Source organism: Musca domestica, unplaced genomic scaffold (assembly GCF_030504385.1).
Source record: "Musca domestica strain aabys unplaced genomic scaffold, Musca_domestica.polishedcontigs.V.1.1 3, whole genome shotgun sequence".
NCBI classification, from domain to species: Eukaryota; Metazoa; Arthropoda; class Insecta; order Diptera; family Muscidae; genus Musca; species Musca domestica.
The window spans coordinates 9,308,214-9,323,356 of record NW_026712299.1 but is presented as its reverse complement, the minus strand read 5'-3'; the positions used below and the strand labels follow the sequence as shown (position 1 = coordinate 9,323,356).

Sequence of the window (15,143 nt, the reverse complement as noted above, 5' to 3'; positions counted from 1 at the left end):
AAAAAAAAAAATAAAATAAATAAAATAAAAAAAATCCTTTAAAAATTCTGTTAAAATCTTAAAAATACCGAATGTATACCTGCATAGGCAACTTTTGTCATAAGTTATTACAACATTTAAATGCGAAACATGAAGAAAAATTTGTTTATAATGTAGCTAAAATCATCAAAATACCGAATATAGGCGGTACCGTTATATGGGGGCTATACCAAGACGTGGACCTGCACAGACAATTTTCTGGCATGGGCTGAAGTATCCATTACGAACTTCAAATGCGAAATTTAAAACAATCCCGGTAAATAATGTCGCTAAAATTATCAAAATACCGAATATCGGGGGGTACGGTATATGGGGGCTATACGAAGACGTGGACCTACATAGCCCATTTTCTGTTTTCTGCTGCAGTATCTATTACGAACTTCAAATACCAAATTTGGAACGGTTCCGTTAAATAATGTCGCTAAAATCATCAAAATACCGAATGTAGGGGGGTACCGTTATATGGGGGCTATACGAAGACGTGGACCTGCACAGATAATTTTCTGTCTTAGGCTGTAGTATCCATTACGAACTTCAAATGCCAAATTTGAAACAATTCCGGTGAATAATGTCGCTAAAATCATCAAAATACCGAATATCGAGAGGTACCGTTATATGGGGGCTATATGAAAACTTGGACCTACATGACCCATTTACGAACTTAACCTGCCTACTGGCAAAATATACATGTGTGCAAAATTTTAGCCTTCTATCTCAATTTGTTCGAAAGATAGCGTGATTACAACAGACAGACGGACAGACGGACAGACAGACGGACATGGCTAAATCGTATTAGAATTTTACGCTGATCAAGAATATATATATACTTTGTTGGGTCTGACGTGAGTATTTCGAGGAGTTACAAACGGAATGACAAAATTAATATACCCTCCATAGTATGGTGGAGGGTATAAAAATTAATTAATGTCAATGTATAGGAATTCCCAATGAATAGTCCTTAAATGTACAGCAAAGTTAAAGAAAAAGAAAAGTGAGTATATGGCAGACAACTCCTGACTTACAACATAGACAAATGAAAATATAGACAACGAAATGCTCTCACCGTTTATCTTCGAAAAAAATCGAATCATATCGTTTCAGGGGTTTGAGTGGGAATTTTGAAGTCACTCAATTCAAAAATGTTAAAAATAACAAAAACTGTTGGATATTTGTCAGCTGAAAATTATTTCATAATAAAAGAAATGTGAAAAGTACGTGATGACATCGACAAATATGGGAATATTCCAGTGAAATTCTTGAAAAACGATAAAATGTGTTTTCGAAGTCGAGTGGCTTGAACGCGTAAATCAGCATGCTGACTATGCAAAACATGATGAGAGCCATCTGGAAAAAAAGACAAAACTAACTTTTCGTTGTCTATATTTTCATTTGTCTATGCTTACAATTACAATTTTAAAAGCTACAATTGACAGTTTTTATATGAGATGTGGATATGGTCAGTCACCACTTCTTGAAAACCTCTCTCACCAACAAACTGACAATATCGGCAATTTTTGAATTTCAAAAAAAAAAAAAAAAATAATAATAATAATAATAAATAAATAAAACAAAAGTTGTGCCATAGACAAATGAAAAATAGACAACGAATTGCTCTCACCGTTTATCTTCGAAAAAATCGGATCAGCAGATGTCGTCTATATCGTTTCAGGGGTTTAAGTGGGAATATTAAAGCCACTCAATTCTAAAACGTTAAAAATAACAAAAACTGTAGGATATTTGTCAGTTGAAATTTGTTCCGTAATAAAAGATATGTTAAAAGTACGTGATGACATCAAAAAATTTCGGAATAATCGAGTGGATTGAACGCATGTTGACTATGCAAAACATGATGAGAGCCACCTGATAAAAAGACAAAACTAACTTTTCGTTGTCTATATCTTCATTTGTCTATGGTTGTGCTCGATTTGTTCCGTTTATTTGTTTATTTTTTTCAATATCTCTTGAGATATGCCAATTTCGAAAAACAGTACTTTTAAAAAATTTTGTATTGTTTCAAATTTTGTTTTTAAAGTCTAATTGGTCCAAAACGTACCTCATCGAAATAACGGTCTTAGACCCTAGGTATCTTTGGACCAATTCCTTTTTAGGACATTTGGAGTCGATCTAGCGATGTTCGTCCGTCTGTCTGACTGGCTGGTGTGCACAATAACTCTTGAAGGGAGTATTGGATTTGGTCCAAACTTGGTACATCATAATTTTATTACCAAACTTAAATAGAGTTCGGAGATGGGCAATATCAGTCCACTCCTTTTGGTACCCTTGTATCGGTCTACTCATTTTGGCATTTCCCCCACAACATGTCAACATTTTCAAAGAAGATAATTAACTGCACAGAAAGAGAAAGGATAATCCGGTGTTGCTCCAACTTTGTAAATCCTAATATTTGCTAGGTCAGGTGCGAAAATGGACAATATCGGTCCACTCCATCCAGTACTTCCCCCACAATAGGTCAATAATTATAACTCTTATAAAATTTGATGTAAGTGTCCGATTGTCTTCGAATTACACACATCTCAATATTTTTATTTACCCAAGGTATGGTGTGAATATGGAATATATCGGTTCTCTCCTTCTGGTACCGCCCTCACAAAGAGTCAAAATTTTGAATATTCATGAAGCCCATAAAACACGAATATCTCAATATTTCTATCAATATAAGGTCTGTTGTAAAGATAGCAGAGATCGGATCAATCCTTGTACCTCCCCCACAAAAGATCGAAATTTTGAATATCAATGAAGTCCTTTTAAAGGGCTTTTATAACCTGTTTTTTAATAATGTTATAGTTAATTATAAGTTATTTTGAATTTTTCTACTTGGAGGCTTTAGTATTAAGTATGAATTAAATAAATAAAGAAAGAAAGAAAGTTCATAAAACCCGAAATTAACATCCGATTCCATAACACAAGATCTGTTGTGAAGATGATATATATCTGCGAACCCCTTCTGGCACCTCACTCACAAAGAAACAAGTCTGCGATTCTTTAAAACTTTCTGTATCCAGAAACCTGAGATGAATATGGAATTTATGATTTTCCATAAGTTGGATATAAATGTTCGATTTTCTTGTAACATTGCCCACACCAATATTTTTATCTGAAGGTGAAGTATGAAAATGGAATACTTCTCGTCGACAATCTCATTTTAACATTTTCTAAAAATGATCACACATCCCATATAAAGTAAAGGAAGTAGTCGATATAGATCAAACCTGGCACGTCGCAATATTTATATCATATTTATTTAGGTCCCATACGAAATTTTCAATATTGGCCCATTCCTTCGGAACCTACTCTAATTGAATGATCATAACAGCAGGCAATATATATTTAAATAATCGAACATTGGGTGAGGGTATACATATGTCGGCTAAGCCGACTGATATTTTTTGATTTGTTTTTTTTTTTTTCAATATCTTGAAAAGTTCTTAAGATATGCCAATTTTGAAAAAAAAAATAGTATTTAAAAAATACCTTCGAAAATGTTACTAATACATCTCCTCACCCCTTTCTCCTATTACGATTTTATATCTTTTCCATCACCACTACTTTATTCATCCTAGGATGAACACAAAGAGCTTAAGGTCTCCGAGTGAAGTAGTTGTCGATTCCCTCACATTCTTAAACTAAACCAAATCAAATGTATTTTGTTCTTGACAAAAACAAAAATCTTCCATGGGTCTTTGATTGGAACAGCTTTTTAATGAAACCAAAAAAAGTATTGCAAAGTTTTTGTTTTGTTTTTAGTTCGTTTGTTGGTTTTTATTGTAAATTTGTATTACAAAAAGAGATATATTTTCTATTTAAGAATTTGTTAATAACACGCTAGTTTTTGTTTTTTTTTTTAATATTATATTTATATTGTTTTACAATAATAATTATTTTTTAGAATTCTGTATAAGAAAAGTGTTTAATTGCATTATTCAGATTTTATTTTATTTTTTTTTTTCCATACGATATTTTATCGTTAAAGAAACTTTTTGTTGTTCTGTTGTTTCTTTTTGTTGTTTAGTATTATTTAAGGGACAAAAATTGTTTATTATAGTACACCATTAAGGTGAGAATACACAGAACGCTTTTTGGGCTAACTTAAGTCATCGTCTGGCTTCGACGACTTAGAGAAAAAAGCAGTTTTAGGTTGACTTAATTCGATTGGGCCTTCCGGCTTAGGACCAGGCCGATGACTTAAGCCAGTCAAAAAAGCGTTATATGTATTAGCACCCTTCATTGTGATTGATTGCGATATTTTGGGACATAGGATGCATCAGGTCGATATTTGCCATCAGTGTAGAAGGACTGTCTTCAGACAAGAGATTGCCAAAAGAGACTGCTGTTGGAAAAAAAAATTGCCAACAAACTGACTGGCATAACCAAAAAGACTTCCGTAAGACTAAAGGAAATCCAAAAAGCCCATAATGATGGAAAATATAGGTAAATTATACCATTGAATTTTAAGATATTTTGTTTTTCTTACAGAGTGAGATGAAAAAACTGCGATCAAATTCAGACTGATGTCATTTCTAAGTCACTCGTCCGACAGCTATTTAAAATATTCCAGTGACAGCTCATTATATTGTTTACAAGCGTACAAAAGCATTTTGGTGAGAATTTGCCAGAAAAAAAGTTATTCGTGATGGAATTCAAGCGAGATAGGGTGATTTCTTTATATTTGGCTGGAAAACCACAAGTGGCTATCGTTAGAGCACTCCAGCATTTAAATGTGAATAAATCTTTTGTGTCTCGTACCATCGCTCGTTACCGTGAAACTGGTACCGTAGCCCGACGGCAAGGAAGTGGACGGAAGAAAACTGCAACATTAGCAGTAATGCTTCGAAAAGTAAAGAAGCGACTTGATCGAGACCCGCTTGGCAGTGGCCGAAAAATGTCTCGTTAGCTGAACACATCGCATTAGTCCATTCGGCAAATATTGAAAAATGAGCTCGGGGTAAAGCCATTTAAATTGCAAAAAGTGCAAGAACTTACACCACAACAGAATGGAAATAGACTCAAAAGAGCTAAAGCAAAGCAACTTCGCTTGGCCGAAAGTGGCGCACTGCCGAACTTAGTTTTCTCCGATGAGAAAACATTCGTTGTCCAGCAGAGCAGTTTGTAAACAAACAAAATGATCGTGTTTACTTGCCAAAGAGGTCAGCTGAAAATGTGAACCTTCGGTTGGCCACCAGAACTCAAGGGCCGGCCATGGTGATGGTGTGGGCCGCCATAACAGCCAATGGTCGCTCTCCACTCGTATTAATCGACCGTGGCATAAGAATAAATGGCGAATATTATGGCGAAAATATTCTGGAGAGTGTATAAAAGCCTTGGGCACGCAAACATTTTGGCCGCAGACCTTGGACAGTGCAACAGGACTCAGCACGCGCCACCCAAGAATGGTTACTAAATGAGGTTCCTAGGTTAATTTCTAGCGCACAATGGCCACCAACATCTTCGGATACCAATCCGTTGGACTATTGGGTCTGGAGTATAAAAGCAAGGTTGGCACTAAAAAATACCAAAGTGTCGATCACCTCAAGCAAGCGCTTCGCCGGGAATGGGCCAAAATACCGCAGAGCAACAATCGGGCAGCGCTTGACTATTTCATTGGCCGTTTAAAGGCCATAATACGTGCCAAAGGTGGCCAATTCGAAGAAATCTAAACTTATTCTAAAATTTGATGCTATTTCCAATATTTTTTGCTTTTATGGGGATTTACTTTGTTGCAGTTTTTTTATCTCACGCTGTATAGGTACACTATATTATTGAATTTTATGATATTTTGTTTTTCTTATAGAAAAGATGGGATCGATTTTCCTAAATTTAGAGCTCAATGAACACACAAAGGCATTTATTTTGGATTGCATCAATATTGGAAAGTGTTTTTTTAAAAAAATCATAAAGTAATTGGCTGGGAATTTAATGAATAAAAATAAAATGTTTTAAATTCTTTTCTTAAAAATAAAATTTGTGTTTGTTTATTTAAATAGTTTGCAGTGTTTTAAATTTAATATATTTATTTGTGTGTGTGTGTGAATGGTAATTATATATAAAAAATAAATTCTTAGAAAAATATATATATTTTGTTTTGTTATACAGGCCATTAAGTTGGAGTTTTGTTTTTTTTTTATTGTTTGGTTGTTGTTTTTACAAAATGTGTGTGATTCATATGTATATATAAAAAAAAATAAAAAAATTAAGTATTTCATTATTATATATCAATTATTTGTTAAGTAAATCATTTACATTAATTTAAATTCTGACTATATAGAGATATTTGTTTGTTTTTTTGTTTAATTATTATTTTGTTGTTTTTTTTTTCAATAGCTTGATATACAGTAAAACCCATGGCTAGTGCAGATGAAGTTAACATTTTTCCAACTTATTTTGGGATTCATACCCAGGAAATTTTATGAAAAGCAAACTCGAAGGGAAGGAGGATTTCTTTGTGTCTAAATAAGGCCTTACAGATTGGTTAGTTTTTTCTTTTTTTTAGAAAAATTTACTATTTTCCTAAAATAATTTTTTATAAAGGAATTTCAGAAATTCCACGCTTGCTTGTAGATCACCAGAACAGTGTCCGAATTCCCACACTCGATATTAAAAAGATTTCGTTTGAAATTAATTTGAATATGTTTGGTGTGGATAAATGGAAAAATTCGTTAAAAAAGTAAAGGTGGGAATACATAAAACGCTTATCTGGCTGGCTTAAGTCATCGGCTGGCTTCTTCGGAAATGATCAAAGGAGCCTAGGTTCAAAATCGAACAAAATCAACCTAAAACTCATTTGTACAATGAAGCCAGCCGATGACTTAAGCCAGCCAAATGTGCGGTTTATGTATTTTCACCCTAAGTTTCAAAGGTTCCGAATTCTCGCACTCGATATCGATAAGATTTCGCTCGGAATGAATTTGAAAATGTTTACTTTTGGTATGGATAAATTAAAAATTTCGTTAGAAACTAGTAAATTTCGAAGGTTGGAATTAAATCCCTGCGGTTTCTTTCAACATTTTCATTCAAATCAATCTAAAATGGGCATATTTAAATTAATTTCGTTTGAAATTTGTTCGAATGGAATACAAGAATTTGGTCATAGGTTTCACTGTACATACTTATAATTTTGAAGTTGTTAAAGTTTGATATTTCATTACAAAAAATAGTGGAGCCAATTTGAGGCTGTAAGGCTGGCAAAAAATTTAACCAAAAATAGATCTCAAATATCTCCAAAATTTTGTTTCGTAGTTTGTTTTTTCTTTTTCTTTACAAATTGTTATTTGTTATTGCTTTTTTATATCCTCTATAACTTGACGTCTCACAGGATACTGAGGTAGTATTTACAAACATTTTTTAAGATATTTAGTTTTACAATCAAAATATTGTTTTTGTTTTCAATTACATATTTAATATTTTTTTTGTTAAGTAACTCATTAGGCGTTATACTTGAATTTTATCGCAGCAGGTTGATTTGGACTTTGTAAAGTATTGTTTCTTTTTTATTTATGTTTTGTTTTATTTTTTTTTTTAAATACTCTTCTTTAAATTTCACTTTCGGAATCTTGTGTTGTTAAACGTTTACGACTTTTGGTTGATTTTGAATTCAATGGAAATAGAAAAAAAGTATAAAAAATAATTTATTTTGTACAAAAAAGAAAAGAAGCAAATATCATAAACGAAACCATAAACGAAAACACACACAGTTACAAGCCATGAAATCATGATTGAAAAGGTTGGCAAAGTTTTCAGAGCCTTGGTAAGAAAACTTCAATGGTGATTAAGTACTACTTAGATTAAGGCGGCAGTTTTTTTCTTATTTTTAAATTGAGAAAATAAAAATATAAGAAAATTTTAAAACCAAGGCTCCTCTCAAAATGTAATGGAAACAGCCAAAAATAAACCATTAACAAATGCAATCAACAAAATAAGAAGTCAAAGCCTTACAAGAACTAAAAATAAATTAAGTTCACTTTCAATTTTTCTCAACTGTTAGCTACTTAGGCATACAATGTCCAGAGTTTTATGTAGTATATTGTTTGTGTGGGTTTGTTTTTTTTTTTCATTTTTGGCATGCTCCGGTGTGATTTGTTACATGTAAGTGTCATAGGATTAGCATATCACTCCATGACAAGTGTTTTCTGTCTGTCTGTAGTTTTGTTTTTTTTTTCTTTCTTTTGTGTTAGCAATACATTTTCGTTTTGTTTTAAGTAGTAATTAAGTAATAAATTAACATAGAATGAAAAAAAAAGAAAATTAAGTAAAAAAAAATAAAACAATTACACTAAGTTTGCATCTTTAGCCATGCTATAGAAGGCGCTTTGAGGATTGTTCAATAGATTGTTGGGTGAATCGAATTCGGAAATTTCACCCTTGTCCAAAACGATAACTTTATCCGAGTCCAAAATTGTATTCAAACGATGGGCAATGGTCAAGATGGTACAATCGGCGAATTCGGAGCGAATTGTTTTCTGGAAGAAAAAATGAAGAAAACAACAAAAAATTAGAAAGTTGAATAAATTGTTAGAAATTATCAAAAAAAAAAAAAAAAACAGTAAGGAAAAGTCAAAAGTCGGGCGGGGCCGACTATATGATACCCTACACTTTTATGTATATTTAGTAAAACTCCCGAAACAAAATAATTTATTTGAAGTGGGGATTATATCACTTATCAACTTTTGGCTTTAGAGCAGTTATAATTTGGTTTCAGAGAGAACTAATACATGGGAGGCATATCAAACTCTTAATGGATTTTCACTATTGACGGAGACATTTTAATCACTTCGAAAGGGATTATATTAAAAATATATATATCGGAGCCGATTTCCACCAAATGGAAACGCACGTCCCGAAATTCCCTCCATTTGGGGTGATATTACTCATTATTTGCACAATAAACTTGAAATCGGATTAAGGATATTTATGGGAGCTATATATACAGGGTTGCCCATATTCGACGGACCTTTGGGCCCTTTGGGGTAAAATCAGCTTGGACTGACGCTTCAAACGCGGTATGTCATTAAGCGATGTGACATCATGTCAAAAGTTATGGTGTTGCCGGACCCATCGTCGAATATGGGCAACCCTGTATACAGGGTGGGATTTCAAAAAACTGCAACCAACTTCAGACTGCTGTCATTTCTAATCCACTCGTCCGACAGCTGTTAAAATTATTCCAGTGACATCTCATTATATTGTTTACAAGCGTACATAAGCATTTTGATGAGAAAAAAAAGATATTCGTGATGGACTTTAAGCGTGATAGTGTGATTTCTTTATATTTGGCTGGAAAACAACAAGTGGCTATTGTTAGAGCACTCCAGCATTTAAATGTGAATAAATCTTTTGTGTCTCTTAACATCGCTCGTTACTGTGATACTGGTAGCGTAGCCCGACGTCAAGGAAGTGGACGGAAGAAAACAGCAACATCAGCAGAAATGGTTCGAAAAGAAAAGAAGCGACCTGATCGAAACCCGCGTCGCCGCAAAATGGCTCGTGAGCTGAACATATCGCAATATTCCATTCCGCAAATATTGAATGAAAAATGAGCTCAGAGTAAAGCCATTAAAATTCCTAAAAGTGCAAGAACTTACACAGCAACAAAAAGAAAATAGACTCAAAAGTGCTAAAGAGTTGCTTCGCTTGGTCTAATTTGATTTTCTCCGATGAGAAAACATTCGTTGTCCAGCAGAGCAGTTTGTAAACAAACAAAATGGTCATGTTTACTTGCTAAAGAGGTCAGCTGAAAATGTGCACCTTCGGTTCGCCATAAGAACTCAAGCGACGGCCATGGTGATGGTGTGGCCCGCCATAACAGCCGATGGTCGCTCTCCGCTCGTATTAATCGATCGTGGCATCAGAATATTAACGCTAAAATATTCTGGGGGTGTATTAAAACCTTGGGCACGCAAACATTTTGGCCGCAGACCTTGGACATTCCAACAGGATTCAGCACCATCGCTCTCAGCACGCGCCACCCAAGAATGGTTACAAAATCGTCCCTCGCTCAATTTCCAGTGCACAATGGCAACCAAAATAAATCTCCGGATACCAATCCGTTGGACTATTGTGTCTGGAGTATTTTGGTTGGCACTAAAAAATACCAAAGTGTCGATCACCTCAAGTAAGCGCTTCGCCGGGAATGGGCCAAGTACCGCAGAGCAACATTCGGGCAGAGTGTGATGGTTTCATTGGTCGTTTGAAGGCTATAATTCGTGCCAAAGGTGACCAATTCGAACAATCTAAAGATATTCTAAAATTTAATGCCATTTCCGACATTTTTTGCTTTCATTCAATAAAATTTAAAAAATGTAAAAATTATGGCGTTTGACTTTGTTGCAGTTTTTTTATTTCACCCTGTATATTAACATAACACCGAAAAGATTACGATATTGGATTATCGTTGATAATATTTTATCTAGCACTGAAGAAAATTTTACGATATATGATTTTCACATTGTGGAAAAAGGGGTCTACGATATTTACATGCATTTAAGCGGGGAAAATGTTTTTTTGGACTTTTCGAATTCTAATATTTTTTCAAAGCGAGGATTTTTTTATAAATTCAGTTGAACAGACAAATTTGCCCTATATAATAAATTTCCGATATAATTACAAACAAAATATTACCATATTAGAAAAAAATCCTATAAAGACCTCTGACTTCCTTCCTCTTCACTTACCTGAATCAAATCATCGGTTTCCAAATCAACAGCGGCAGTGGCTTCATCCAAAATCAATACTTTCGTCTTGCGCAATAAGGCACGAGCCAAACACACCAATTGACGTTGACCCACCGACAAATTTTCACCACCTTCGGTGATTTCATGATTCAAACCGGATGGTAGAGATTTAACGAATGTCTTCAAATGGGACAATTCCAGAGCTTTCCAAATCTCCTCATCACTCTTGACTTCGAAGGGATCCAAATTGATGCGCAACGAACCGGAGAAGAGCACAGGATCCTGGGGAATGATGGTGAGGCGGGAACGCAGAGTATGCAAGCCCAAGGTGGAGATATCAATGCCATCGATAAGAATGCGACCGCCGGCCGATTCAATGATACTAAAACGAACAAGAAAGGGATTTTTAATTGAAATGGAAAAATGAAGTAGGTGATTGAAACTTACCGGAATAGAGCCAGAGTCAAACTGGATTTGCCAGCACCGGTACGACCCACAATACCCACTTTCTCACCTCCGGCAATTTTGAAACTAATGCCACGCAATACCAAATCCAAACCCTCACGATAGCGTACCTTGAAATCTTCAAAGCACACCTGACCCTGTTCGGGCCAATCACGTGGCACCTTGGAGTTTTCAATTTCCCATGGAGCTTCTTGTTTGGTCTCACCGTATTCCTTGATACGTTCCACAGCCACAATATTCGTTTCAATGTCCGAAGACATGCGCACCAACCAATTCAGGGTTTGGGTAACTTGTAGGGCATAACTGACGGATAGACCAACCAAGCCGGGATTGGTTTGACCACCCAGTACGGCAAACAACGAGGCAAAGAGAATAATTAAATTACCCACCATTTCCAGGCGAATAGCTAACCAACGATTGGCAATCAGGGAGGGATATTTGCAAATTTGATTTTTGTCGACCTTGTTATCGGATTCATCGATAAATCTGGAAAGAGTGGGGATATTTTGTTAAAATTAATTATTATAAATGTTGGGGGGTTTACTTACCTATCTTGGACTGCATAGGCTCGGATGGTTGATACACCGGTCACCGTTTCTCCGAAATGTGAATATATGGGCGATCTTGATACCGATTCCAAACGCATCAATTGCCGAGACGTGGCCACATAGAAACGTTGGGCAAAATAGTATAGGAAGGCAATTGGTATAATCACTGCCAAGAATATGGGTGTGGACATACTAATAACCACAATGGTGGCCAAAACCTGTTTGAGTTAACCAAATTTGGTAAGGAGAAAAAAAATGTAAATAGTGAAAATAAATGTTTTGTATTAAGGGGAAAGGTATTTTATTGGGTGAATTCGAAATGGATCTGGAGTTAGGTTATAATGAACATTTTCACTGACGAAATTGTATTCAATGATCTATCTTGATTGACTTAATTCTTTGTGTCAATTAGTTCATTATATATATTTTGAAAATTCTTTTCAGATTTCATCCAATAAAATACCTCTAAAATAAAATATTTTTTTTCTTTCTTGAATGACATATGTTTTTTGATGCTAGTGATTGAATACTCTATAATAAAATATTGAATAAATGCTAATGGTCATAAAAATTATCATCATTACTTGATTTTTCTCTTCGACTTAGTGTATAGGTAGTAGGTGAAAACTTATGTGAGTGAAGGTGTAAATGTTGTTTTGCTTGCATCAATGACAAGTGGGTGTATTGGAAAATTGAAATTATTTATAGTCGGGAAACTATGAGGATTCCTTTCAAATTGAAATTATTTGAGTTAGGTTATGTTTAGATTCGATATCAAAATTATTATGGACTAATGTAGAGAAAATATAGAGTAGCAATTTGGCAAAAAATATGGAATAGATGGGATGTCCAAAGACGGTTTTTCTTTATCACCTCATGTGACTTAAGTAGATGAATATTTCAATATTGGGTATACAATGACTCGATATGAACAACATATTATTTATTTCAATTTCTTGGTGCTCAGTCTATCGTCATTAGACCAAATTCGTGAATTAATAAAAATAAACATATCAACACCAAAAAATGTGCAGGGAAAATCGAGCAGATTTTGAAAGTAGATCTTAAAATAGAAGACATGAGTTTCAACGTTTTTAAAGTTTACACTTCAAATTAACCTTAAAGGAGCTGGGGAAAGTTTTCTCCTCTTCCAAACTTTTGGAAATTTTTGGATTAAAATTCCTCAGAATCCAAGGATGTTAGCTATGCAGTGTCTTTGGCTATATCGTAGATAAAAATACGAGGAATATATCGTTTAAACAGTTTAACCCTCAAGCGAGTCAAAAAAAGGGGTCGTTTTGGTCCTTTTTTAACATTTGAATAAAAACTCCCATTATACGGGATAGTAGCAATTCGAAATGTTCCACAAATCTTCTTATATATTAATACCCCATTTTAGGGTTAAAGCCGTGACTTCATGTGACTTCATGAACAAATCTCCAACAAGGCATCATTTTAGAAGGATGACGTCAAAGACAAAAATATTCTTCATAAAATTTTACTATAAGTCAGAAAATGTCTTCTACCAAATACACAATATACTTAAAATGTACGGATTTCAGGGGCTCTTAATCCGAAAATGGACACATGCAGGAACTTGCCCTAGCTCTATTTGGGCCACTTTTCGAGGCAAACTTTTAAAACGCCGATAGACGTGTTTTTTTTTAGCAGTAGTTTCATAATCTGCTAAATTTTCGCCGTAATTATTGAAAAAATTTAATTTTGTCGCACAGTGTAATCATTTTACATTATTTGGTTAACGTGGATAACTGATCTGCTTTTTTGGATAACGCGGATAACCGATTCACATTATTTGGATAATGTGGATAATCGTTTTATACTGTTTGGATAACGTGGATAACAATTTCGCATTATTTGGATAACGTGGATAATTATTCCACGTCATTTGGATAACGTGGTTAATTATTCCAGGTCATATGGATAATGTGGATAATCATTTCAAATCATTTGGATAACATGGATAATTATTCCAGGTCATTTGGATAATATGGATAATTATTCCACGTCTTTGGATAACGTGGATAACCATTTCACATTATTTGGATAACGTGAAAAAAGTTTCCAGTTCATTTGGATAACGTGGATAATTATTCCACGTCATTTGGATAACGTGGATAATCGTTTCACACTGTTTGGATAACGTGGATAATCATTTCACATTGTTCGGATAACGTGGATAACCATTTCGGATACGTGGATAACCATTTCACATTATTGGGATAATGTGGATAATTATTCCAAGTCATTTGGATAGCGTGGATAATCATTTTATGTCAATTGCATTTGGATAACGTGGATAATCGTTTCACACTGTTTGGATAACGTGGATAATCATTTCACATTGTTCGGATAACGTGGATAACCATTTCACGTTGTTCGGATAACGTGGATAACCATTTCACATTATTGGAATAATGTGGATAATTATTCCACGTCATTTGGATAACGTGGATAATCATTTTATGTCAATTGCATAACGTGGAAAATTATTACACGTCATTTGGATAACGTGGATAATCATTTCACACTGTTTGGATAACGTGGATAATTATTTCACATTGTTCGGATAACGTGAATAGCCATTTCACATCATTGGAATAATGTGGTTAATTATTCCACGTCATTTGGATAGCGTGGATAATTATTCCACGTCATTTGGATAGCGTGGATAATTATTCCACGTCATTTGGATAGCGTGGATAATCATTTTATGTCCATTGCATAACGTGGATAATCGTTTCACACTGTTTGGATAACGTAGATAATCATTTCACATTGTTCGGATAACGTGGATAACCATTTCACATTATTGGGATAATGCGGATAATAATTCCACGTCATTTGGATAACATGGATAATAATTCCACGTCATTTGGATAACGTGGATAATAACTCCACGTCATTTGGATAACGTGGATAATCATTTCACACTATTTGGATTCCGTGGATAAGTATTTCACATTATTTGGGTAACATAAAGTCATTTTAGGTTATTTAGATAACGTGGATAATCATTTCACCTTATGCGGATAATGTGGATAATTATTCCACCTTGATTCGATAATGTGGATAATCATTCCACGTTATTTTAACAATTTATATAACTTAAACTAATACCTAAAAACGAAAGAAACTTTACCACAAATCCACACCACAGACCATCGTCGAATAGTCTTGGCAATACCGTATCCAAAGCCTCGACATCTTTTGAGAATCTCGACAAGATACGACCCGATGGTGTGGTATCGAAAAATTGCATTGGCACCCGAAATATATTCCACAACATACAGCGATGTAGGACAAGACCAGCACGTAAAGCACCAAGCCAGGGCGTTACAGCGACGCCGTAAGAAAATAGAACTGCGCGTGTGTGGGAGGAAAATAG

General features: G+C 34.5%; 1 protein-coding gene across 17 annotated transcripts in view; it reads right to left on the bottom strand.

Annotated features, from left to right (window-relative positions):
- Positions 1–6,530: 6,530 nt before the first annotated feature.
- The window catches only part of LOC101899511 (multidrug resistance-associated protein 1), a 73,515-nt gene continuing 64,902 nt past the window's right edge, over positions 6,531–15,143 (bottom strand). For 10 of the 17 annotated variants that reach the window (XM_059124653.1, XM_059124654.1, XM_059124652.1 and 7 more), the window contains exons 12-15: positions 11,738–11,955; positions 11,172–11,675; positions 10,725–11,106; positions 8,198–8,513 (exon numbers count right to left, since the gene is read on the bottom strand). In XM_059124653.1, coding sequence (XP_058980636.1) covers positions 8,322–8,513; positions 10,725–11,106; positions 11,172–11,675; positions 11,738–11,955 — 1,296 coding nt within the window. In that variant the 3' untranslated portion in view covers positions 8,198–8,321. Of the gene's footprint in view, positions 7,630–8,197; positions 8,514–10,724; positions 11,107–11,171; positions 11,676–11,737; positions 11,956–14,897; positions 15,119–15,143 lie in introns of those variants that run through there. The other 7 variants (XM_005176179.4, XM_059124645.1, XM_059124642.1 and 4 more) reach the window with 2 other exon arrangements.